Below are 26,603 nucleotides of genomic sequence, written 5' to 3' on the forward strand. Positions count from 1 at the left end.
TTTGATTATTTTCAATAAACATGTTTTTTTATTATTAAGGAAAGTCATATAATAAAAATATGTCATATATAATTATACAAATAAATACATGGGACTTTTTTCTTTAAAAGATTTTCTGCAGATCCCTTTTACGTTATTTTTAAACTTATCATAAATTCATAATATACATTCTTTGCAAAAAAAAGTAAATACAGAGGTGCATAAAATAAAAACAAAAGCCCAACCCAACCTCACTCTTCCACCTCAACCAAAGCTTGTCCCCCATAATTCATCTATTATCATTATTTTGATGAATATTCAGCAAAACCTTCTTCTGTTAATGTAGAAACATTTTATCTGGCTATTCAATTCACTCATATTTTTATTTTATGAAAAAAAGATTGCAATATACAAATTGTCCTGAAATGTTGTTTTTTCACTAAGCAGAACAGCCATCTCTCCGAGTCGGTACACTGTGATCTGCGTCCTCTCTCTCGACTGTATCATATACCAGAGTAAAGTTGGGGTGAAACTGATCTGCCTTTTGCCCTGTCTTTCCATTTTTCATTATCCCTCGGTGGCCTAACACCCTTACGTATATTGACTTGCATCCTGGGGAATATAGGAGAGCTCTCTAAAAGTAACACTGAGTAGGAGCTTTTTTAAAGAAAATGCGACTTTTGCCATTTTGTCCTTCTAAACAAGGCTATGTCGATTTTTCAGGTTCTGGTGAATGGTATTCTTTAAATAATATCCTAAGCCAGAATGAGGAATCTCAGGGACCATCTCAGTGGGGAGACACTCAACCCCAGGCACAGAGCCAGTAAAGGGCTGAGACAGGACTGACACCCAGCTCCCCCAACTTCTAGACCCTTCTCACCTATAGTAACATGGTTATTGTACAAACAGGACCCAGAAGCCTTTGCCCTCAGCCTGGAAAACCAATCCTATCACCAAAGCGGCAAACTCCTACTCATTCTTCAGGTCTCAGCCTGTCACCCCCTCCAGGAAGATTTCCTTGACTTTCTCAGGGGTTGGATTGGACACATCTCCTCCTGCAAGCTTAGCCCTTCTTATGCACTGTCCCAGCTGCCTGTCGGGTGGTCTCCCCACTAGATTGGAAGCTCAGCTCTTGGCAGGGGGTGGGGGGGGTGCTGGTCAGTCCATTTCATGTGCCCATGCTCAAAGCCTCCCTGTCATTCATTCATTCATTTGTTCAAGAAAGAGCTGTGTGCCGGTGCTGGGAGAGAAGGCTTGGGTTGGAGAACAAAGGAAAGAAACAGAAGCACTTCCAAGAAGTGCTGGGACTTTAGAAATGCTGAATGTTGTCCTATCGGGCTGGAGACCCTGGTACCATGAAGCTTACTACGCTGACGACCCACTATGCGCCTTTCCCGCAGGGGTACTCGGCCAGCAACATCCCTCCAGAGAGATTCTGCTCTGCCCGTTTTACAGAAGGGATCTGAGGCTCTGAGAGAGAAGGCTTCGGCCGAGGACACACAGCTGGGTCTATCCACCTCCTAGGCCCCCATCATCTCTATTATAACACAGCAAAAATCCTCAAAGGGTAGGGGAAGCACCAGCCTGATATAAGAGAGAGAGGCCATGCTGGGAAAGGGTCGCCCACAGGCCAGGAGACCTGGGGGCTCAGTCGAAACCTCACTGTTGGTTAGCTGTGCGCCTTGGGAAATTCACCTAACCTCTCTGATCCTCAGTTACTTCATCTGAAAAATGGGCTCAGTTAACACTTGTCCTACTCTGTCTACTAGGTGGCCTCATTTTCTCAATCAAAACTTGTGCCCTGTGGTCGAACAAGTCCAATCTTACTTACAGGAGCAACAGAAGAGAAACTGTGAAGGCTGAGTCCTCGAGATGTGTGATTCGCACACGAGCCATGGGCTGTGGGATGTTTCTTGCACACCCACCATGGGGAGGCCAGCAGCAGGCCCGGTGGGGGTGGGAGTGAAAAGGGCAGTTCAGTTCATTCAAGGGCATCTGCTGGGCCTCCAGGCACATGGTCCCCATGAGGAAATATGAATAGGCCCCGGGAGGCTTAAGTGGACGGGGTCTGAGCTAACCAGCCTCACACTTGCCCAAGGGAGCAAGTGCACTAGAGTTTACAAGCCCTTCATGTCATTATAATGGAACCTTCCAGAAGCCCTGAGATGCAGGGCTCATTCCCTACCCCCATCTTAGAGAAAGAAGATAATCAGTCTCAGAAAGGGGAAATGACTTGCCCAAGGTCACCCAACTAGTCAAAATGGAAAGTCGGCATCCGGGCCCCCAAACCCTATACTCCTCACCCTGAAATGATCATCATAACAACTCTGGTTCCCAGAGCCCTTACCAGGAGCCAGGACTATGCTAAGCTCTTTACACAGGTTAACATGCTTCACCTTCAAACTGTCCCATTTCACAGATGAGTTTAGGTAACTTGCTCGAGTCCTTGACTCAAGGTTTCACCACAGGGATGTGAGACCAGTGTCATCAGATAGCAAAACCCGGCTCCTGGGAGGGGCTGGGAAAGGTGGGGGGAGGGTGCCCGGACCTGTCCCTGCAGGCTGTACGGCCACCCGGGGTTCCAGGAAAGTGCACACACTGAGCCACCTTACAGAGCCAGCATGCCCCTACCCAGGGCAACCTCTGATTCTCTGCGCTCGGCCCTTCCCCCAAAGCCCTGGCACTTGACGTCTACTCACTCAAGAGAAAGAGTCAAACCCTCCAGGTCCCAGAGCAGACAAATCCCCCACCTTCAACTCAGATGGCGATGGCGCAGCCTTGGAAGGGGGGTGTCCTAGAACAAGAGAACTGGTCTTGGGATCATCCAACCCCATGGTTTGCAGATAAGTCAGCTGAGGCTCTGAGTGGCCATATAGGGCAGAGGTGGGACCCCTCCACCACATCTGCATGCCCCTCAGCTGCCCACCCAGATCCAGAATCAGACCTTATGCCCCTCCTTTTCCCCCTCCCGGCCCCCCACTAATGATCTGATTGAGCTGGAGCAAAGCTGGGGGAGGGGTGCACTTCCTGAGGTGGGAGGTAGAGGAGAGCTGCTGCCAAGCCTGCTCCCCACCCCCGTGCCCCAACCCCCTCCAGGCTTCCAAGTACAGGTTTGCGAGGATTTAGGTCACTGAGTCATTCAACAAGCAAATATGTGCAGGGCTCTTCCCGCCCATTGCAGAGCAGAGGCACCTCCTCTGGCCACCGGGCCATCCCGGGTCTTTGGGAACCACCCCACGGATTCATCCATTCATTCAACAAACACTGAGCACCTACTAGGCACCAGTCACATTTCACCGCACCCTTCATCTCCTCCAGCTGCCCCTCCCTCCCTCCCAACCCTCAGCTCCTTCCCCTTCTCCATGCGTCCCCTGTGGCCCCTTTGCCCTGGCAGAGAGGGCAAATCCTGCGGGCGCTGGGGAGTCAGGGAGCCCAGAGGGGCCGAGGCAGCGCTGGATGACTGAGTGGCAGACACACGCAACCCCCGTGGTTACCTGGTGTGGGCCCGGGCAGCGCAGGCAGGCGCCTCTCCCGCGGAGGCCGACGAGGTACTGACACGGCCCTGAGGGGGTGCTAACCCCCTCCCCACCCCCACCCTTGGCCTCCACCCCGGCCAGGTGGCCTGGAAAACCCAGCCCCCGGCGCAGCCGACTTCCTCTTGTGTCATGGAAAGTACAGGCCCTGGGGACAGGAAACTCCCGCCAGGGATCTGGGGTCTGAGCGGGGACAGTGGGCCTGGAGGCCTGGGAGGGGTGGAAGGAGGGCTCACCGGTGGGGGTGGGGGCGGCAGGGGGCGGGGCTTGAGGAGGCAGAGGGGGCGCCAATAGGACAGCGGCTGGAGAGGGAATGGACGCTTTAGGAGTGTCGCTCCCACTGGGACGGGGGCCGGCAGCCACCCGAGGTCCTGAGCTGCTTTCAGTTTTCCAAAAACTAACAGAAAAGAGTAAAAACCATACCCTTGTCTGTAACGAAGACTCTGAGATCAAATAAAAAGCCAAATTTTTTGTTTGCTTTCTTTGCTTTTAGTAAGTGAGGGTGGAGGGTAGTGGCAAGGGTTATGGAGTGAGAGACATGTGGGTTCAAATCTTAGTTTTAACCTCCTGAGGCCAAGTACCTTACTTTCTGAGCCTCAGTCTCCTCGTCTGTGAAATGGAAAACTCCACCCACTTCCCATGGTGGTTGGGAAGAGGCCACGCCCCCCAGCTTGGATAGGTGCTCAATAAAAACCCCTTCTCCCTTCCCGGCTGCAGTTATGTAAACTGAGTGTGGTAACAGGGTCATGAAGGGCCACTTAATACACACCACTAGTGTGACCAATAAAAGCTTCCTAAACACAGGGTCTTTTTTTTTTTTGGCTACACCACGAGGTTTTCAGGATCTTAGTTCCCTGACCAGGGATAGAACAGTGAAAGCATGGAGTCCTAACCACTGGACCGCCAGGAAATTCCCAACACCGAGTCTTTAAGAGAAAAATTATCCAGAGGGTCCTCGGAGTGTAAGCAGAGTGGGGACCACGTGTCTCCATCTCTGCATCTCTGGTGCTTAGCATGGGGCAAAGGTTTGCTGGATGAACAATTGAAGGGAGGAATGAAAAGTCTGGGATTTCCAGTCACAGGATGGGAAGGATGGATGTGAGAGTGGGCGGGTTGGGAAGGGTAGGGGGAGTGGGGGGAGTAGGAAGGTGCAGGGCCGGGAGGGGCTGTCTGAGGCCTCCATGTCACCTCTGGGGAGGGGAGGAGGCGCCTCCGAATCCTGTATGAGGTGGTGGGTGCGCCTCCCCAATCACACCTGTAACAGGGCTTGATCCCAGGCCTTGATCCTTTCCTCAGGGAATGGATTCAAGCACCCCAACACCCTCCCGGCCCCGTATTAGCGGAGACTGGGGAGTGTTGGATGCTGGGAGCTGAGTGGATGCGGTTGGGTAGCTGCTGAGAAAACTTCACGGGCCCAGGGAGGGAGACCCCCAGCCCCCAGCCCTAGAGGGCCCCCAGCTGCTGGGGGAGGGGATGTGGAGATGGGGGTGGGCAGCTGGGAGGCTTGGCTCAGACCCTTACCCTCCAACTCTTCACATTCGGCTACTGTCATGTCCCCGAACCACTTCACCCCTGGCATGGCCCGGATTGCGAGAAGCCCCAAGGAGCCTGGGTCTGGGCTCCGTCTACCCTGGAGTGAGGGACCTGAGCCCAGGCCCCAGAGAGGCTGAGCCTTTCCCTGGTCAGTCGCTGGCCTCCCCCATCTGCTTTGCAGAATGCCAGGCACCCCTCCTCTTCCTCAGCAGCCCGGGGTTTATTTCAGCAACGTCGACACAGAGATCACGCCATCCACACTGAGCTCTCACACACACGCCCTGACGCAAGCCCAGGGTCCACGGAGGAGCCCGCTCCTGTGCTTGCTCGTGAAATGCCACCTGCGGGGACTCACCTCCAACTCCTACCTCATCCCGCTAGCAGAGATGGAGGGTTTGGTTTGGTTTTTCATCGCTGAGTCTGATGCAAGGACTGGGGCGGTGCCCACCACCTCCCACCTCTCACTCATCACCCCAGCACAGCTCAGAGACCTCTCGGTGGGACGTGTCCCCCGTCTCTCCCAACGCCCCCCCCCCAGGCCTCCCTCCCCTCGGCCCGGCTCAGGGCTCCCCCAGGCCGCAGCCCTGTCCCAGCATGGCGGGGTCAGGGCACTGCCCCAGGCCTAGGCACCCCGGGCAGGAAGCTGGCAGAGACCGGGGCCGCCATTCGAACTGGGGCAGTTGGTTTTACCCAGGAGGAAGTTGACAGTTTCAACTTCAAACACGATGACACAGGCCCCACACTGCCTGTTCCCTTGTCCCACCCCTGCATAAGCCTGCCCGCCCCTCCCCCTTCTCCCGGAGCGGCAGACACAGGGCCAGACACCCTCACCTACAGGGACCGAGCTTGCCGAGGCTGAGGCAGGAGGAGGCCGCGCCCATGGGGTCTCAGCATCCGCCACTGGCCGCCCTGTACCTGCTAGGGCTGCTGGGTGAGTACCCCTTCTGGGGTGTCTGCTGGGGTACCGGGGCTCAGGGTACAGAGAAGAAGATGCCAGAGTCAGATCCCCTCAGTCTGACTCAGATCCGCATGTCACCTCTCTGGAGCACCACAGAGGGTTGGGGCCACCAGGATCCCTGTCTTCTCCCCCAGCCCCAGCTCAGCTCTTGGCCCTGCTTGTCCCACCCCCAGGGCCCCACCTCTGCTTATCTCTTGCACTGTTGGGGACCTTACTGTCCCCTTCAAGGTGGAATCCATGCCAAGATCAGACCCTCAGCCTAGAAATCAAATTGTCCAGCCCTCATTCAAGGCCGGCTTCCCTCTGCAGCTACCCCCCCTCACCTCCTGAGTGTCCAGCCTTTACTTGGATGCCTCCAGGGACAGGAAACTCACCATCTCCTGGGCAGTTCTGATATGCTCTGGGCAGAGCGGGCCAGGGCAGGGTGGGGACCGGATCACAGTCGAGCAGATGGCAAAGACATACACCTTAGTCCCTAGTCACTCTGGTTTCATCCCAGAGGGGGTCTCAGCCAGGCCTGCCAGCCAGGTGTGGGTCTACTGTCACTCCAGACCCAGAGGAGGGGCTTCTGAACACTTCCCCGGGGGCCACTGTAGAACTGACTTGGGGCCTCTGGAGAGGCTGTCTGGGGATAAGGTTAGGGGTGGGTGAGTCTGGGGCCTACTGTTTGCTGGAGGGGAGACGGTGGAAAGGGCAGTCCTCCATCCCTGAGGCCTTGGGACGCTAGTTCAGGACCGGAGCCCTGCTGCTGGGGCGTCACCGACACTGGCCAGTGGGGAGGAGCCTGAGCAGGGGGGGAGGGGAGGGCGGGGGGCAGTGTACTTCGGGACCTGAGCCCTGGGGCCTAAGCCTGGCCATGTAGGACCTCAGATAGGTCCGAGCCGCTCCGGGCCGCCATCTCCTTATTTATAAAATGCAGGGGGAGTGAACTGGGTAAGATCTGACCACTTCTCAAGGCTTTGGAAGGTGTGGCAGGGTGAGAGAGGTGACTGACTCGGGACAGGAACAGGTGAGAACAGGCGGCAGCTTGCAGCTTCCCAGTTTGGAGGGAAGGGACTTGGGGACGTTGCCTGCCTAGTGGGGGGCCTCAGTCCCTCCTAGAAAACGGCTGTGTAGGTGTGAGTATGTGTGTGTGAGAGGTGTGTGTGTGTGTGTGTACGTGTGTGTGTTTTCATGGGCAAAACATGGCCTCCAAATGTAGACTTGCCTTCTCCCATGCATGTGGCGATGGCACATGTGCACACATGTTCTCATAGCTATTCTTCCATGGAGCTGCAGGAGGTACAAAGTGCCTTCTGTCCCCAGGGCAGAGGCTGATGGATGGACCCCGCTGCTTACGGGGCCCTCCTGAGGAGCTGCTGTGGCCTCCTTGGCCCTGGAGATTCCAAGGACCAGGCCCCTAAGCTCCCCACCTACCCCTCACCTGTGGCCTCTGACCCCAGCAGGGCAGGAGTCTAGCCAAGCCCCCTGGGAGTTGGGGTGGAGTCCTGCTCTGCTGGCCTCCCCCTGAACCCCATCAGTGGCGAGGCTCCTGGTAGGACTAGGCCTAATGGAGCCCAGAGTCAGGAAGCCTTGGAGGCAGTGCCTTCACCAGAGTATGGGAACCATCTGGAAGCCCAGGAGCACAGGATTCCCAGTGTGTGTGTGTGTGTGTGTGTGTGTGTGTAACTGGTGGATAACAAACATTCCTATTGTTCAGCGGGTCACAGCTTAAGAAATACTTTTAAAGCCATTTTCTTCTGAAAGCTTCACAACAGCCTAGTAAGCAGGTGGGCCCATTGTCCCCATTTTACAGCATGGAAAACTGAGATCCAGGGGGAGCAGCTAGTGAGCTGCAGAGCCCACCCCAGCCCAGTGCTCCTGCTCTCATGGAGGCTCCTCTGTACCCCTAGCCAAGAGCAAAGACACACCGAAGCCACTCCCACAAGTAGGAAAATGGCTGCAGGACAAAACCACCACCAGCAGACAGGCAGCCACCAAGGGCTGGGGACACCTAGGGCCAGGGCTGCGGCTGGGGGCAAACAGCACAGGCACCCTTCAAGACATTCCAAGTAGAGATGCTTCACTGCCAGAGCCCTGGGAACACCGCGGCCTCTTGGCTGGCCATCAAGTTTGTGCCCATGGCTTGGGGACCTTTGGTACATGAAGATGCCCACAGCCTGCTTCCCTCTGCAGCTGCCCTGAGCTCCAACCTGCCCAGGGCTCACCTGCTGAAGGTGGGGCACGGAGGCAGCCCTGATCACTGCCCAGATGCTCAGGCCCAGCCACCGGGACTCCAGAAGCTGGCACTAAGGCTTGGGAAAGTCACGGATTTAGCAGTTTGAATTCTGGTCCCCCCTTGCCAGCTGGGTGACCATGGACCCGTTCTGTAAGCTTCAGTTTCCTCTTCTGCAAAATTGGAATAATAATAGGATAATAATAGGATAGGATAATAGGATATAGGATAATAATAGGATAGGATAATAGGATAATAGGATAATAATCCTCATAGCGATAATAATAATAATAATTATAATTATAATTAATAATAGGATAATAATCCTCATAGCGATTTATAAGGATTAAATGAATCAATGAATACAGAGCTTTAATAGGAATGTTAGTTTGTTTAAGTGCTCAGTAAGCATTAATAATAATAATAAATTCATTTATTATATAAATTTATTTATTATATAATTTATCACATAAATTTATTTATTATATAAATTTATTATTATTATTATCAGAGTCAGCAAGAAGCAAGGTGAGTCAGGACCTGGTGGGGAGGACTCGAGCCTAGCCATCAGTCTTTCTCTCCCCCAATCCTCCTGCACAGGCTAGTTATTCATTCATTTATTCATCCGCATACATTTATTGAGCATCTACTATGTGTCCAGCTCTGCGTAAAACTCTGGGGATACAGCCGTGAACCACACAGGAGTCCACCCTCATGGAGGGCGCACCCGAAATATTTACAAATTTCTAAATATTGTGATCAGTGCAACGAAGGAAACAGCAATGGCTGAGACTCACTTACCAAGTTCACGTTCGAAGGGGCTCACAGTCTGAGGGGCTCCTCTCTGAGGAGGTGATGTCTCGTCTGAGACCCGAATGATGGAAGGAGCCAGCCAGGCAGAGAAAAGTGGGAGGAGTGTCCCAGGCAGAGGGGACATCTAGGGTGAAGGCAACGGGCAGGACAGGCCGAGGGGGCCTGGGCATCCACAGTAGAGGAGAGGAGAGGGGACGCCCAGTGTGAGCCCGCCATCCGGCCCGCGGCCCCAGCCTGCAGAGCTGAGGCCCCTGCTGGCTCTGGCTGCAAAGAATCAGGCCCCCAGCAACCCCGAGCTCCCAACTCCCAGCAGGTAGCAGAGGGACCTGGGGGCTCAGGGGCTGGCACTGGCCCCTCTGGTCACTCTGACCAGCGCCTACAGTTCAGAGGGGTTTCCCTGCAGTGACCAGGGGACCAGGGAGGGACTTCAACTCCACCCAACAAAATTGATTGAACACCTATTCTGTGTGCATCAATGTGGGTGCCTGTGGGTGCCTGGTGAGCATGTGTGTGTGTGTGCTGTGTGTGTACCTGCTATATGTGTGCCTGTGTTGCGTGCAGACATGTGTGAAGGCCTGTGGGGCTTTGGAGCAACGCAGATCTGTGTTCAGTTTCTGCTTGGCCACTCACAAATGACAAGAACACCCCTCTGAGACTCAGCCTTCTCATCTATAAAATGGGGATAACCACTGTGCCCCTCTCAAAGGATAATTGCTATCATTCAATCTGGTCCATTCATTCATTCAGACAGCAAGTATTTATTGAGAACCTACTATGTGCCAAGTACTGTTCTAAGTGCTGGGGACACAGCAATGAACAATCAAAATTCCTGTCCAGGTGCATCTGACATCGTAGTTGGGGTGTGATGGGGATACAGACGGAGAGAAGCTAAATCAATGATCATATGGATGTTAGGAGGTCATGAAGTGATGTGAGGTTGGGGATTGGGAGCTCGGGGGCCATGCTGTATCCCAGGAGGTTGCAGTGGGTCTCACGAGAAAATATTTGAGTAAATACATGTAGGAAATGAATGATTGCACCATGCTATGTGGGCCCGGGGAGGACGGCTGCAGGCAGAGGGGCCGTCACACACAGGCTGGTGGCGAGGCAGCTGTGGAGGCCTCCATGAGCACGGAACGTTTTCTCCAATGAACTCAAGGCACCCAGGGGCCAAGCAGAGGAGAAAGGGGGCAGAGTGACCTGGAGAGAAATGGGAACTCTCGCCTCTCCAGGTCCACAAGCCCTTATCTGGAGCCTCTGTCCAGATGCATTTGGGAACCCAGAATTTTCCAGACCGGGCAACAGGCCATAATCAAACACATTCCCACTTCTGCAGTGAAACCGAATTCGCACGCTGAAGACACAAATGCCTTCCTGCCAAATGCATCAGTAAAGACTTTTGGTTTCGGACTTTGAATTGCAGATAGGGAATCGTGGCCCTGTATCACTTCCTCTATAACTGCTACTGTCACCACCCCTGCCCTCATCATTGTTATGTACCCCTGGGGGGGCTTGACCCACACGGCTCCCACAGGGACCCTGATACTCCCTTCTCCCTGGGGCACAGCTGGGAGAGATGTGGTAGAAACAGGATAGCAGATTGGTGGCAACTGGCAGAGGCAGCAAGGGTCCCCTGTACTGCCACCGACTCCCCTCCGGAGTGAGCTCCTCCCTCTCCCCAGCCTCAGTTTCCCCCTTCTGTACCATGGGCGAGCGGGCTCTGGGGTCTCCCAGTGGTAGAGCCCCATGGGGCCCCGTCAAGTGATGGTGACGGGGTTTCTGCACCGACCCTACCACCAGCGAGCTGTGTGACCTTGGGCAAGTCACTGAGCCTCTCTGAACCTCGGTTTCTTGATCTGAAAATAGGGGTGAGCTCGGTCCCTTCTTCACAGGGCTGTGCATGGAAAGGACGAGCCCCTGTGCGGGCTTTGGGATATGTGAAGATCTGAACAGAAAGGAGGCCTTGTCCTTGTGACACTGGAGTCACGTACGGTGGCGTGAAACTCATGCAAATTCAATCAGACACACGAGGCCGCCAGGGAGAGCGTGGAATTGCAATTCAGATACGAAGGCCACTCTGCCCACAAGCTGCTCACTATCGCTCATCGGCGCAGACCCCGGGTGAGCGAGATTAGAGACCTGAATCCGCTGTTCCTTCTGCAGGCTCCAGCCCCCAGGCTCCTCCTGGCATAAGCCCAGTGTGATTTTCTACAAGTTTTGCACATAAAAAGGCTCCTGATCAAAAACCAACCACTTCATCTGGTGCTCAACCCGAGAAACGGAATTTGGGCCCTTTGTGATCTTCGTTTCCCTGAAGCCCTGATACAGATTCAGGTTAACACAGCTCCACTGATGAGAGTCGTTTCAGAAAAGCGGAGTTCTTGGCCTTCCGAGTCAGCCTCTCAGCAGAGGATGAGGGAAGGAAAATCCAGAATGCCCCCAAAAGGCAGTCGACATATTGTGTTTGCTGTAAATTGATAAGAATGTTATGGGCTGTTAAAGGGAATCACCGTTAATGGAAAAAATGGAACATCAGGCTTCCAAACCGCACTAAATCAGTCTGTCAGTTTCCTTATCCGGAAAACAGAGTGATGACAGCCCCCCTGACTGAGGCTATCGGGAAGAAATGGGGTCTCCCGTGAAAAACCCTTGGGGTCTGTGCGGGGTAAGAGGTCGCTGTCACTATTATTATCATCAGGAAAGTCCCAGCTCCTCCCTGGGACCCCGGTGCCCCCTGGACCCTCGGCAGGCCACACTCTTGCCTCCATTTCTCAGTGTGTAGGGCTGCGAGCATAGGTGCTCACGGGTCCAGGCAGGCCCGTGAGTGGGTCAGAGGTGGCATCAAGGGTACAAGCTCTGAAACCAGCAGCCTGGGCCAAGTTCTGGCTCTGCTGCAAAGTGAGACTGATAATACAGGTTCACCAACGTTCATCTGCAATTCCAAAACCCCCCCAAATTTGCAAATTTCTGGCAAACGCTTACAGGCAAATCCTGACCTGAATGAATAGGAGACTATTTATAATCTTGACACATCCCACTTAGTGTGAAAATTCATATGTTTCACTGCAGAAACCATCATGTGTTTGAAGCTGAGGCTCTCCAGATGCAGGGTGACAGTAGGGTGCCCCGAGGGCACTGGCAAACCAGGACAGAACAGGCTGCCCTGGGGGCTCATGGGATGCAGCCCCGCGTGGCCAGAGCATATTGTTTTTCAAAAACATCTGGATCTTGGGATTTTTTTTTAAAAAAAGAAAAGTAAGGGACTTCCCTGGAGGTCCCGTGATTAAGACTCTGTGCTTCTACTGCAGGGGGGCTCAGGTTTGATCCCTGGTTGGGGAACTAAGATCCCGCAGGCGGCGCAGTACGGCCAAAAAAAGAAGAGAAACAAAACAGAAAGAAACCTTTCAAAACAATGGGCTCCAGAAAAAAAAATTATAACACTGAGCAAATAAAACTCATCTGTGGCCTGATGTGGCCTGACGTGGCCCAGAGTATTGCTGTACAGGGAGCCAAAGAGAGAAGCATCCAGAATGTGGGGGGATGCAAGAGGAGAGGGGAGGGAGGGGTTGAGCACGTAAATGTCTCAGAGCCTCTTTCAGGAATTCATTTACTCCTCACTGAGACCTCGTCAGGGCAGGCAGAGTCAAAATGGTTAAATCTCTGCAAAGGCAGAGATGAGGAGAGGGTCTCGGGGAGAGTGAAAAAGACTTCCTACTGTCTCTCTGGATTTTTGGCCCTGATCTTTCCCTGGCTTGGCCAGTCTAAGCCCTAAGTAGTGGGGCCTCCAAGGAAAGGTTGGCAGGGGAGGGAAGGGGCCTGGCCCCAGCTGCTCGGCATGTGGTGTTGGGTGAGAGACTGGGGAATGGCAGGATGCTCTGTGCCTCCCATCCCTCTTGGTATCGAGGGTCCCCAGGCTTCTGTTTGCAGTTTCTGCAGCAGCAAAGCCTTGGGCCTCGGGGCTGCACGCAGGGGCCGGGCTAAGCTGTAGCCAGGGAGGGGGTCAGAGGGACCCCGAGCACAGCCAGCAGGGTTCAGGGGAACCCTGATCTGATCCCTGTGAGAAGCAGCTAAAAGAATGAAAGTAAGTTGTGGACAATCAAAACGTGAACGGATCCCCGGCCAGACAGGAAGAAGCAGCACCCAGGAAGGCTCCCAGTCAGTCACACGTCTCACGTGCCCACGCCTGCCTGCCTGCCTGCCGCTGAGCCACGTCAGGAGCTGAAGATTAGAGATCATGGAAGTTTGAACCGAAAGGAAGGTGAGGGAGGGTGAACTCTAACTTCCTGACTTTACAGACGAGGAGACCAAGCCCAGAGAGGTTGAGTGACTTGCCAAGATCACACAGCAAGTTCATGGAAAGTCTTCCCACAGTATGTTTCACTGACTGAAGGGAATCACAAGTTCACTCTCCTTCATCAGGTTTGCGCGGCGGGAACATGCAGGAATTGGTGAAACACGGAGCAGGCCGTGGCAGCCTTCCCTCTGAAGGGAAGGGAGGCAGCTCGGCCCGGCGGTCAAAAGCACAGACTGTGTGCCAGATGGCCTGGCTTGGAGTCCTGGGCCCACTCTTCATCGGTTGCTTAGCAAGTTAGTTAATCTCTCTGTTCCCTCATCTATAAAATGGAGATCAAAATAATAGTGCCAACTTCACAGAGCTGTGGTGAGGTTTGAGAGAGTTAATGTATAAAAATGCCTAGGAGAAAGTACGACGATAAAAGTGTTGATGATGGTAATGGTGGTGGTGGTGGTGGTGATGGTGGTGATGGTGATAGTGATGGCGATGGTGACAGTGATGGTGACGATGGTGATAGTGATGGTGTTGATGATGGTGACGGTGACAGTGACGGTGACAGTACCGGTGGTGGTGGTGGTGTTGATGATGGTGACGGTGACTGTGTTGATGATGGTGATGGTGACAGTACCGGTGTTGGTGATGGTGTTGATGATGGTGACGGTGACTGTGTTGATGGTGATGATGATGTGACAGTGATGGTGATGGCGATGATGGTGGCAGTGGTGATGGTGACAGTGACTGTGTTGATGGTTGTGATGGTGATGGTGGTGATGGCGATGGTGGTGGTGACAGTGACGGTGATGGAGGGACAAGACAAGAAATGCTGCTCACCTGAGGCCAGTCAGGCTCCCAGAGGGAGGCGAAGCCCTGGAATGCGTAGATGCCTTTTCCCCACAGAGCATTTTCTTTTTTAGAATTTTTCTTGGTTCTCATGTTGTGCAGTCTTTCCTGAGAATGTTCTCTGGCTGTTCTGTGTGAGATCTACAGGGATGGTCAGGCCCAGTCCCTGTCCCCAGGGGCTTCAGGGTCTGGGGACTCCAGCACCAGGGTCAGGGTCAAGGTCATGTTCATTTCTGCTCATTTGTTCATTTGTTCATTCCCTGAATTTGACACTTTGGAGGCCCAACTGGATGGCAGAAAGCAGAGAGATGGGTTTGGAAGGCATACTCGTGGTTCAAATCCAGGCCCTGCCAGTTGCTGGCGGTGTTACCCGGGACAGGGCACTTGCCTCTCCCGACAGCTATATTGTGAACATATTCAACTGAAATTGTGGGGCCGTGTGGAAGATGAACGATATCTGTAAGGACCCCTCGCCCAGTGCTGAGTATACAGTAGGCGTTCAATAATTGGTAGCTGCTGTTAACGGACGTTGACTGTGGTGACTTTGGAACTGTGAAGATCCCGGGTGGGAAAGGGAGGTGGCGAGACCTGTGATCTGGCTCTCCAAGCGTCCAGACAGGGATGCCTGCCCCTGGGAAAACTCCCCAGCAGGCAGCTTGCAGTCCTGCCCACCACTGCCCCGGGCCCAGCCAGCTCCACAACCAGCAACACCAGCTCTGAGCACTGAACGCTGGCCAGGAAGGCACTGGGCTGTCTTTTGCATAGATTATTTCATCTCATCCTCACAACATCGCTATGAAGCTGGTCCTTTTCTTGCTCCCATACTGCAGACCATGAAACTGAGGCTCACAGGGGCTAAGGAAGAGGCAGAGCTGGTACTCAGACCCAGAGAAAGGCATCAGTGCCAGAAAACCTATCCTGCAACATTCAGCACCAAAGGGTGGATCTTTGGGTCCCCTATCCCCATAAGTGCCCTCAGGGTTTAGCCAAAGAAATGAATCCCTAAAGGTGTACAGCCCCATTCATGTTGGGAACTGGGACGGAGGGAGGTAGGAGTGAAAGGTCAGGGGTGAGAGTTGAGGGCAGGACAAAGGGCCCCCTGTCTCCTCTCTCACCAAGCTAGCCGGGCATCTCCACCATGTCCTCCTGAGGCTGCCCTGCCCATTGCAATAGATCAGATGGTTGACAGCTGGTCAACCCCCTCCCAACCCAGGCCAGAGCTCTGGCCTCTGCTCTGGACCCGACATGCCCTCTGTGTGAGAAATACCTTCCCCTTCCAAGGCCCAGGACTCCCGGGGCAACCATGGCGGGCTCTTGCCAAGATGGAAGAAACTTACCATAGGCCACAACTTAATTACAAGGAGTCTTAGTTGGAGGGAGAGGGCAGGCTGGTGGGGCATGACTCCCCTTAAAATTCTACCACCAGCTTCAGAACACTCAGGCAAAAAAGGGACTTTTTACACCCAGCAACAATTTCTCAAAAGAAACTTAAACACAGCCATTTACTATATAAAGTACTCACCCTGACCGATGCTGTCCCCAGCTCCCAACTGAGAAGCAAGCCCTGGGGCAGATGGAAACCAAACACTTGCTCCACGACTGATAAAGCCGGGCAGCGAACATGGAGGGTGGGCTCTGAGGCCATACAGGCGTGCCACCCAACCCATCTCCACTCAGATCAAACCTCTGCCCCAGCCACACATGAGCCGGCCACAGACAACGAGCCACTTTGATACCCCTCCGCCCCTGCTCCACAGTCAGACGAGGCTGGGAGGAGGCGGGACTGCCCAATGGCCCACATTCCTATTGAAGGGGCCCAGGCAGGAGCCAGGACAGAGGGGAGGCCAGTTCCCCCCAGACCCGAGTCCACTGGGCTCCTTCACCAACTGACCGTGTGATCTTGGGCAAGCCCCTCTGCCTCCCTGAGCTCTGATTTCCTCCTCTAGAACTGGGAGCTGTTAAAGAGAAATTGCTATCATTCTTAACCTGCCTTGGGAATTCTAGAAAGTAACAAATGTTCTGGGTTCCCATTCTGGCTCATTTCTCAGCTCTCTAGAACTATGACGTTCAAACTCTTTTTGATTGAAAGCAACACTCAGGATGTTTTTATATTGCCACCCAACACACACAAAGTGAGGCTTATCCTCACAAAACACGATGCATTCTGACATTCTCTATTCTAGTCCATTTCAGTTTTTTAAAAACTGATGGTTGTGTTACTACATGATTTTTTAAAAATTGGTGGTTGCAATGCTGCATATTACTACAGAGAGAGAGCACGAGGAAATTTTGGGGGGTGATGGGACTGTAGTACGCCTTGATGGTTACGGTGATTATGCAGATCTGTGTATGTGTTCATATTCACAGAATTGTGCACTAAAAGAAAATGGAATTTACTGCATGTTCATTTAAAAAGTAAAGTTTTAACACAAGAAGGAAAATTGATGGTTGCAACCCACTAAACTGGTTTCACGACCCGCCTAAGGGTTGCCATCTGTAGTATGAAAATCCCTGCCCCTGAAGCCCACGACAATGGCTGGAGGCAAAAGGGCCATTGATCAGGCTGTGAGTAGAGGTGAGGCGAAGCAGAAGAGACACTTCCCTTCCTGACCCTCTTCTCTCCTTTCTGCAGTCACTTCCTGCCTCAGAGGCCTCAGAGGGTTCAACTTAGAGGACCAAGGTAAGGAAGAGTCACGTGGAGAGGGGGGCGTGGAACGATTCCACCAGGCTCTAGGGGGACCTGCCATCCCTCCGTCGGAGCGAATCCCACCTTACAGAGAGAGAGAGAGAGGGAGCAGCCCACACCCCCTACACATGCACACATGCATGCACGCACGCTTAAGAGGCCCATTTGCAGATAGATGCCCTAGATGGCTGGCTGTAAAGCACCCCACAAATGCTAGGTGTCATGCTAATTATTATTATGGCCCACTCACCAGGCACAGAAAAGATACTGGCCATAAATGCACCTTGCAAAGTCCTTTTCCTGCCCCATCCTGCCAGATGCTCCCTGGCCAGAGACATTTGCAGCTGGGGCTGCAGAGAGAGGCTGCACCAGATTGTAAAGTGTGTGAAATGTCTTGCCTTAGAGGTTGGACTTTAATCCTAGAGGCTAGTGTTTCCCAAACAGGGTTCCACAGAACTCGTTGGACGAAGGGTAGGCAACACTACATCACCCACTGCAGACTCCTGACAGAGGACACTGGCCTAGTAAAGGCTCTGAGAAGTCCTGCAATGAGGAACTCTGTTAAGCATTTTCAGATTCAGCAGTTCCCAGACTCACTTCACCACAGACCTCTCTTTTTCACATTTCCTGAGATAACATCATGCTGAATTTATTTGGTGATAAATGTGGCGAGAGGATCTCATGAAGCTACCAGGCAACCAGAAGGGGCCACAGAGGGCTTGGTAGGCCCTGGGCGGGGACCTGGAAGCCTGCAATGGCATCCTAGCTCCAAACTCTAGCAAGATCGTTCCTGCTGTACAATCCCACTTATGTAACATTTGAGAACAGGCAGAACTCATCTCTAGTGACAGAAAGCAGATCAGTGGTTGCCTGAGGCTGGATTCAGGGAAATCAACTGTGAAGAGGCATGAGGGAACTTCCAGGTAATGGGCATGTTCTCTGTCTAGAGCATGGCGGGGGCTACAGGTGTGTATACATTTGTCAAATCCTATTGAACAAGTGCCCTTAAAATGAGTGCATGTCCCTGTATGTAAGTTGTACCTCGATAAAATTGATTTTAAAAGTTAGAGACAAGGGGGGAAGGGGGAGAGAGAGGGATGGACCGGGAGTTTAGGGTTGGTAGATGCAGACTGTTACATTTAGAATGAATAAAGAACAAGGTCCTACTGTATAGCACAGGGAACTATATCCAGTCTCCTGGGATAAACCATCATGGAAAAGAATATTAAAAAAAAGAATGTCTGTGTATAACTGAGTCACTTTGCTGTACAGCTGAGATTGGCACAGCATGGTAAGTCAACTAGACTTCAATTAAAAAAATGAACAGAAAAAAAATAAAATAAAAGTTAGAGAGAGAGAGAAAAAAATCAGGCTCCGGGCCCTGTCTGGGGTGTATTGAAACAGAATTTCCAGGAAGGGGCGATCCTGCAGGACGCTGGGTGCTGAGAGCCCCTCGCTCACTGCTCGGAGTTCCCTGGGCTCCTAGGTCTCAAGCCCCATCCTCCTGGCCTGGTTTCAAGGGACCACCCGGATCAGGAGCTGCATCAGCCTGAGTTTCTGGAAAGTCACTGCAAGGTCGCATAGGATGAAGCTCACGGGAGGAGCAAAGCAGGCAGCCCGTGGGCAGAGAGAGCCTTGCTAGGGGTGGGGCCCAGACGGGGAAGGTGCAGGGAGGGGCCCGCATGGAGGGCCCTTTCCAGCCTGACTGCCCCCTCCACCTCTTCGACCCCTAGGGTTCACAGTGAGACTAAGCGGCTCCGGCTCGCGGTGCCAGGGCCATCTGGAGGTCAATTACAAGGACAAGTGGTACACGGTGCACAGCCAGAGCTGGGGCCTGCGCCCGTTCCACCGGGAGGACCCCGGTCAGGCCTGGAAGCTCTGCCAGAAGCTGCGATGCAGGGAGCCCTTGCTCCTCTCCCACATCCGTCACTTCAAAGGGAAGCGACCCCAGAGCCAGATCACCTGCCGCGGACAACTGGGGTCCTTCTCCAACTGCAGCGACAGCAAGGCAAACCAGGGGGACCCTCTGTCCCTGATCTGCTTAGGTGGGTAACTAGCTGGCCCCGTGGGTTCCCTGGGCCTGGGCACCAGCCCCGAGGAGGCTGCCCACGCCTGTGATCTGGGGCCTGTCCCCGATTTACAACTACCCTCTCAAAAACATACACTGGTGGGGAACTGGAGGGGGAGTACTGAGGACGTGCTGGCACCTGTCTGGGGATGGAAAAGGTCGAGGAGCTGGTTCTGCCAACGGTTAACTTCATTGTCTCCTCTTAACCTTTGTTTTCCCAACTGTAAAATGGGCCAGTACTGCCTGCCTCGCAGGAGGCTTAGACACAACATGTGGGTCAAGTGGGCTTAATGGGGCCCGCGGTACTTACATCATGAGTTCCAGGTCTTTCTCAACATGGCCGGTTGTTGCCCCCAACTCTCCCCACACCCCCTACTCTTCCCTCCTCCCTCCCAGGGTCCCGGCCCCCTCCCTAACCAGAGCATCTTTTTTCAGAGCCACTGAGGACAACACCTCTTCCCACGAGCCCCCCGCCCGTGACCACTCCGGAGCCCACAGGTAAAAGGATTCTGAGGGCCCTGGGGGTAGGGTGTCGGATTTAGCAAATAAAAACACAGGATGTTCAGTTACATTTAAATTTCAGATAAGCATGAAAGGTTGTAGCGTATGTTCCATCCAATATTTGGGACCTCACCACCTCCCAGGGCCGTCGGCCAGCCATTCACTCGTCTGTGTGTTAGAACCACAGAGCAAGAAAGGCCCTGCTGCTGGTCGTCAGCACTCAGGTCCCTCCCCACCTCCCCAGCTCCTCCCAGGCTGCAGCTGGTGGCACGACCTGGGGGCCTGCGGTGTGCAGGCCTGGTGGAGTTCTACAGCGGCAGCCTGGGTGGCACCGTCGGCATCGAGTCCCAGGACGGGATCCAGGACCTGGGGAACCTCATCTGTGCAGCCCTCCAGTGTGGTTCTTTCCTGAAGCCTCTGCCAGAGACCGAGGCAGCCAGGACACTAGATCCAGGAGAGAGCGGTCCCTTGCCAATCCGGTGGAAGATCCAGAACAGAAGATGTGCCTCCGTAGAGCAGTGCTTCAGAAAAGTTCAGCCCCAGGAGGGAGGCCAAGCTCTTGGCCTCATCTGTTCTGGTGAGTGGGACCGGGCCAAAACTCACGGGCGCCCCCATGTGGTCAGTCACCACACGTTCCTGAAAGCCCTACATGCAGCACAGGGCACTAGCGCTACGGAGAACACAAGGGACATGGACGGCTGATCATTGGCCTCTAAGAGGTAGGGTGGCCATGGGGTGGGGAGGCCACACTCACACCCAATGCCCCGGGCATCTCTGCAAAGTAACACAGAAGCCCAAATGCTCAGCTGCCACACGGGGAAGTGGCAGGACTTACAGGAGGAGGCACGGTCTGCTGGTGACTTTGGTGGACTGAGGCTTGTGTCAAGGGCCCAAGCAGGATGGAGCGCTTGGAGGGAACCAGCCTTGCAGGAGGGGAGTTTATAAATCCCAGGGACAGATGATGTTGGAACGATGGTGAGACATAGGAGGTCCTTGAGGCACAGCAGGTAGAGAAAGGCCAGAGCAGGGCCCCAGAGGGCTTCCTGCGGAGGCTCCCGAGTCACAGGCCACCAACCGGAAGAGACTGGCGATGCCGGTGTGGTTGAGGGCAGGAGCCCAGAGGCTGGTCTGTGGGATCCCCAAATGAGGATCAATGGGGAAACTGAGGGGAAAGGGACCACAGGTCAAAATAAGGATAATCACAGCATGCCTTGGGACGTAGTGGGCTCCTATCACCAAGTGGTCTAGTGAAGTCCAGACTCTAAGAAGTCATACTTCCTGAGTGCTTACATCACGTTGGGGACTAGTCAGGGCATTCCTTCATTTTCACAACAAGCTTAGAAGGTGGGTGCTATTATTTTCCCCACTTTACAGATGAGGAAGCTGAGGCTCAGAGAGGTTAAATTTCTTACTCAGTGTCATAGAGCACTAGCTGGGGTTTCCCCTCAAGCAGCATCACTCCAGAGCCTGCTGTGTAAGCCTTGGCTGCTCCAGGTGTGGTCCTGGACCAGCAGCTTCGGCTTCATCTGGCTGGTTAGGAATACAGACGCCCAGGCCCCACCCTCCACCTACTAATCAGGATCTGCCTTTCAGCAAAGTCTCAGGGATTCATGTGCACACATCTGGGAAGCGTTTGCTCTGGACCACTGGGCTATCCTGCAGGCAGGGATGCCCCCAAACCACTGGACACATGGTGTGAATGAGTAAGACGCTGCCCCCTCCAGGCAGAAGCAGCCCCCAAGGATCTCTCGGCCTGATGGGAAAACCTGGCTGGCTCTCAGGCCCACCCACCCCTCTGCTAGGAGCCCTCCTGTAGGTTACAACCTGCAAAACCATACCCAGAAGTCTTGCCTTTGAATTTTTTTTTCTAAATAGAAGATTTACTAGAGCTTTGAAGATGGATGTTGCTATAGAAACTGGCCAAAGCTGCTGAGATCACAACTCGCTCTAACCCGAGCACATGTGGGCCTCCAGGCCCAACCCTGATAAGCAGAAATGAATCAGTCTCTGTTGGACCAGGTCCTTTTATGAAAGCTGGTCCCTCCAGGCTTGAGGCCTGGGCAGCAGGATTCCTGGATTCAGTCCCACCTGCGAATCTCCAGGACTCAGAGCAGGAGGTATTTCCCATCCCTGGGCCTCAGTTTCCCCTCTCTGAAAAGCCCTCCCAGCTCTCAAGGAGCAGCAAGAGAATGAGAGGACGTTTCAAAGAGGGAAGCGGACCCAGGTGGAGCCTATTTCCCCACTCCTCTTACTGTCACCTGGGTGAGGGGCGACTCCCTGCTGGTGGTTGCTGACGGGCACTGCCACCCTGCCAGCCTCTTCACCGAACGTGCCCAAGCTGCTGCAGCTGCCCAGAGGTGCCAGGGACAGGGCTTGATGGGGAAAATGCCAGAGAGGATGCCGGAAGAAGGGAAAGGCAGAAAGGAAGGCAGTCTCACGCGGTACCCAGACCCCCGAGAGCCGGGCCCTGCCAGGGCCCCCACTTTGCCAGTGTCATGGGGTCCCAGTGGCCAGGCATGCAGTCTCGGGGCCCAGGGAGCTCCCGCCGAGCCCGCCACCTCACCGCCCATTGCTCTCCCCCCAGATTTCCAGCCCAAGGTGCAGAGCCGCCTGGTGGGGGGCAGCAGCACGTGTGAAGGCTCCGTGGAGGTGCGCCAGGGCAAGCAGTGGGACGCCCTGTGCGATAGCTCCTCAGCCAAGGGCGTGGCGAGGTGGGAGGACGTGTGCCAGGAGCAGCAGTGCGGCAACGTCAGCTCCTACCAGCTGCTGGACACCGGCGAGAAGACCTCCGGGGGGTTCTTCTGTCCCCCGGGGAAGCTGTCCCAGTGCCACCAGCTTCTGCAGAAAAAATCCCACTGCAAGAGAGTGTTTGTCACCTGTGAGTTGGGCCCAGCCCATGGTGGGTGGAGGGCAGTTCTGGATTTTCCTTCTAAGACTCAGTCAATGAGCACATGTCTGAAGAACAGGCCCCAGGAACTAAAGAGAGAGCCCTAGGAAAGGATGGAGGGATGACAAACGAGGGGAGAGGGGACAAGAGTGCTCAGACAGCAGTGAGCACGAACCATCAGTAGGAGACCGGCCGTCATTGTCAGGCAGCTAATGAATGACAGAACCCTCATTCCGTCTTCTGCTCTTCCAGATGGAAAATAGGAAAGCAAGGGAGAGGGGTACATATCTGCTACATTCATGGTAATTGACTAACACAGAAAAGAGAGAGATGAATGGATGGATGGCTATTTGTATATGATGGCAAGGTGATCACTCACAAGTAACTGGAAAATGGTGGAAACGTAAAGAGTTGGTCACAGGAGGGGCAAATGATAGCCGGATGATCAACTGTTAGATAGTAAATGGTGGATAAATGAACGGGTAGCAGAGAATTTCAGAGATGGGTGGAGAGACAGCAGATAGAAAACTGCCTTCTGCACATGCTGGTGAATTACTGGGGGAAGTCAGCCAGCCAGCCAGCCAGCCGGGAGCTTGCCGCTGAACGGACAGTTCTGATGCCTCCCAGGCTGGGACTGACCTAGCTCTGCCTCCTGCAGGCCAGAACTCAAGCCCAGCGGGCCTGGCTGCGGGTACGGTGACAAGCATCATCCTGGCCCTCGTGCTCGCGGTAGTGCTGCTGGTCGTGTGTGGCCCTCTCGCCTACAAGAAGCTGGTGAAGAAATGTAGGTGTAGGTGCCCCGAACCTCCTCCCTTTCAAGGCCCTGCGTGGGGAGACTGGACGGGTTGCCCACGAGCCCCACAGGGGAGGGTTCCCGCCTCCAGAAAGCCGGCTGGGAGCACCTCTGCTTCACCACCCAGCCCTGCCCCTCTCCTGCCCCCCGGCCTTTCTCCGCACCAAGTAACAAACAGAAAAGTCAGGAAAATCACTGATTCGCCCACATCCAGAGCCCAGCTGGGACCCACTCCAGCCCAAAGGGAGGGTACGAGCATTCTTTAGACTGTGGTGGGTCCAGAGGGTCTGACCCCAGAAGACACATGTCCCAGGCCGGCTCCACCACCTAGCAGCTAATCGAGCCACTTCCTCTCTGAGCTCTGGTTTCCTCATACAACAAATGGGCGGCCGCAGACCTTGTGAACGTAATGGGTATCATCCTGGCCTTGCAGAACTCGGGAGGAAATCATTCAGAGATAAGGGTGTGAGATTAGAGAGGCTGCCCACTGCCAGAGGTGGGCAGTGATGGCTGGGTCCCTGGTGTCCTCCCAGGTCTTAATTCTGGTTCTAAACACCCCACGGTGGTTTCTCCTGGAGAACCGGCCCTTCAGCATGCACCTGTCGCCTCCTCCCTCCTTCCCTGTCTCTCGCTCCCCTTGCCCCCTCCTATCTCAACCCCCTCCTCCACCCCCACCCCGATGTGCCTTTCCTGTCTGTCTCCCAGTCCGCCAGAAGAAGCAGCGCCAGTGGATTGGCCCGACGGGAATGAACCAGAACAGTAAGTAGCCCCGGAGGCGGGATCCTCCCTCGGCCCAGGCCAGTAGCCACGGCACTCAGGAAGGAGGAGCAGGGTCACGGGTCACTGCCGACCATGGACAGAGCCAGTGGCTGCTTGAGGCCTCTGAGCTCCACTGTGCTCGTCTAAGGTGTGACTGTGGCGACAGGTGTTAACGGGTGGTACTCAGAGAAGAGGACCCCGTGATCAAAGAGACTTGGAAATCAGTGAGTTAAGCAGAGCTAGACACGGTTCTTTACTTCAGGACTTGTCAGAACTTTCATGGGCATTTTTGCGTGGTTCATCTCCAAAGCAGACATATGTTAAGAAGGGTTGTCCAAGCTAGATTTATCATGGAATGCCTTTATCATGCAACAACTTTACAAGGCCAGTTTTAAGACATTTTGATGCAGCCGGCCCTGTCCCCACCCCTGGTCTCCATCCTCTCTCCTTCTGGCCACAGCCAGAGCCCCCTTTGTGGGTAGAACCACAGCCCACCTCCTGCCTCTACTCCACCTTCTCCCCCACTTTATGTGTCAAGGGCCAATTCCTTCAAGAAGGCTCTGTGTTGTCAAGTCTTTCTTACAGTATAAAGACCCTCAGTTCCAGGAGGGCAGGGACCATATCTGCCCTATCACTCGTGTTCCAATTCCCTGCTTGATGAATGTTTGATAACTGACTGACTGTCTGACTGATGGCCTGCCCGCCGGTCAGCTTGCCAGCCAACCCAAAGCTGCTCTAAAAGTCTGAGCCCTGCTAGAACGAACCTCCCCGGGAAGAAAGGGGAAAAGGGATGCACTGAAGGAGGTCAGGGGGCCCTTGGCCCCCACCCACACGTTACACAACGGGAACAGGAAATTCCAGTTGGGCCCTCGTTGGGGAGGAGGAGGACAGAGCATCATGTCTAATGATTCTATCTCCCACATCTGCTCAGTGTCTTTCCATCGCAACCACACGGTGACTGTCCGGTCCCAGGCTGAGAACCCCACGGCCTCCCACCTGGAGAACGAATACAGTCAGCCTCCCAGGAACTCCCAAATCTCAGCTTTTCCAGGTAAGCAGCAGCTGGCGCTCCTAGGAATGACGGCAGGGGCCGAGCAGAGGGTCACATGATTGCCTGGAGAAAGAAGGGAGGCCGAGCAGGGGGCAGAGGATCAAACGGCCCCTTTGACAGCCGGTCACGGCAGGGTATGGACGGGATACAGCGTTAACGGGCCACTCGGCTAGAGAGAAGAATGTGCCAGGATATCATTAACCCCAGCACTGCTGTGACCTAAAGGACCTGTTTCTCAATAAATGAGGCCCCTCGGATCCCTTGGAGGCAGAACAGAGCATCCATCAGTGGCCCGCAGAGCCCTGTATCGAATGCTCCCTGACTGGCGCCGACAATTAAGCCGCAGGGCGCCTGGCGTTCAGCATCATTAGAGGACACTCGCCGATTTGATCACAACAGTTTCAGGGCTGTTGAGCCACCAGCTCAGAAAGCCTCTGTGATCTTCCAGCTCCCGCAGGGCTCTTGGCTCTGAGGGGCTCTCTCTGTGTAGCCTGGAGGGATAACCCCGCTCAAATGGCCTCCTTTCTTTCCACAGCTCTGGAAGGGGCCCTGCATCGTGTCTCCGCCCAGCCCGATAACTCCTCTGACAGTGACTATGATCTGCACGGGGCTCAGAGGCTGTAAAAGGTGAGCCTGGCCCCCGGCAGAGCGCTGGGGATAAGCGCCAGCCACCTGGCTCCTCACCTCTGCTCACCCTGCCCATCCGTGACCTGGGTGGGGGGCTGGGGGATGAGCATCTAGACTCTTGTAAAGGAAAAGAGTAAGCATCAGCAATTTAGGCGACGGGAGCCGATTTGGCCATTTGAGCAGAGGGGTCATGGACCTTAAACTCCATCTCAGAAGACTACATAAAAGAGCCCCTAAGGGCAGGGGAAGTTTAAGAGGTACAAACTACTATGTATAAAAGAAATAAGCTAGGAGGATGTATTGTACAGCACAGGGAATATAGCCAGTATTTTATAATAACTATAAATGGAGTATAATCTATAAACATTTTGAATCACTATGTTGTACACCTGAAACTAACATAATATTGTAAATCAACTATACCTCGATTTTTTTTAAAAAGCACCCCTGAGAGTATCCTGATGGACTTACACCAGCAGGAAGGAGAAGCCGCTCTCCCCTGACGTTGGGCTGGGGGCTTGGGGTCTGTCCCCCACCTCCCTGAACCATCTCCAGAGTATGAGGCTTCCTCCGCCGACACACTTCCTTCTCACCACACAGAACCGCGACCCAGGAACAAACATCAGGAGCCAGACCTTTTGTCCTGAGAATGCTCTGCAGTCACTGCTTGGAAAACAACGTCCAGGTCCTTGTCTGGCAGGACCATGGAAGTGACTTTCCAACATATCCTACTGCCCTGCAGAGGCAGGCCAGCTCGGACATCTCTCCACATCTTCACCAGCCCAGGCGAAGACCCCAACGCAGCTCAGCTGGCCCCCCTCCAGGTGTGGAAGCTGCGAAAGGGCAGAGCCCCGAAGCAAGCATCCCTCCCAAGCAGAGACTCACGGGGTCCAGACCCAGGCAGCCCCCTCCCCCGTCTGTGGGACTCAGCTCTCTTCTCCAGCTCTGACTCATGAGGACCCACAAGGATGCTCACACCTTGGGGGTGGTGGGAGGCAAGGGCTGATTTCTCTCGTGCATGTTTAATATGTTCTTTGTAAATAATGATTTTTCTGCTTCCTGAGAA

The 26,603-nt window shown here is 54.1% G+C and overlaps 1 protein-coding gene across 3 annotated transcripts; it reads left to right on the forward strand.

Moving 5' to 3' along the window:
* Positions 1-5,862: 5,862 nt before the first annotated feature.
* CD5 (CD5 molecule) lies at positions 5,863-26,603 on the forward strand. Of its 3 annotated transcripts, none has more exons than XM_082477528.1 (11): positions 5,863-5,976; positions 16,798-16,845; positions 18,585-18,896; positions 19,355-19,417; positions 19,665-19,997; positions 22,005-22,298; positions 22,966-23,091; positions 23,806-23,859; positions 24,791-24,910; positions 25,446-25,537; positions 25,980-26,603. In XM_082477528.1, exons 1-10 carry the CDS (start codon positions 5,925-5,927, stop codon positions 25,532-25,534), a joined length of 1,491 nt encoding a protein of 496 aa, XP_082333654.1. In that variant the 5' UTR covers positions 5,863-5,924; the 3' UTR covers positions 25,535-25,537; positions 25,980-26,603. The 3 variants fall into 3 exon arrangements, with proteins under 3 accessions (XP_082333654.1, XP_082333655.1, XP_082333656.1); XM_082477529.1 differs by having other exon boundaries at positions 26,138-26,603; XM_082477530.1 differs by lacking the exon at positions 23,806-23,859.

Source organism: Balaenoptera physalus (assembly GCF_965194825.1).
Source record: "Balaenoptera physalus genome assembly, chromosome: 10".
NCBI lineage: Eukaryota > Metazoa > Chordata > Mammalia > Artiodactyla > Balaenopteridae > Balaenoptera > Balaenoptera physalus.

What these genes read in the sequence shown, in the direction of transcription:
- CD5 (XM_082477528.1), top strand. Translation starts at nt 5,925, where the DNA reads ATGGGGTCTCAGCATCCGCCACTGGCCGCCCTGTACCTGCTAGGGCTG. An exon ending in TCTGTCCCTGATCTGCTTAG is followed by an intron (nt 18,897 to 19,354) that starts GTGGGTAACTAG and finishes ATCTTTTTTCAG; the next exon opens with AGCCACTGAGGACAACACCT. An exon ending in CAAGAAGCTGGTGAAGAAAT is followed by an intron (nt 23,092 to 23,805) that starts GTAGGTGTAGGT and finishes TCTGTCTCCCAG; the next exon opens with TCCGCCAGAAGAAGCAGCGC.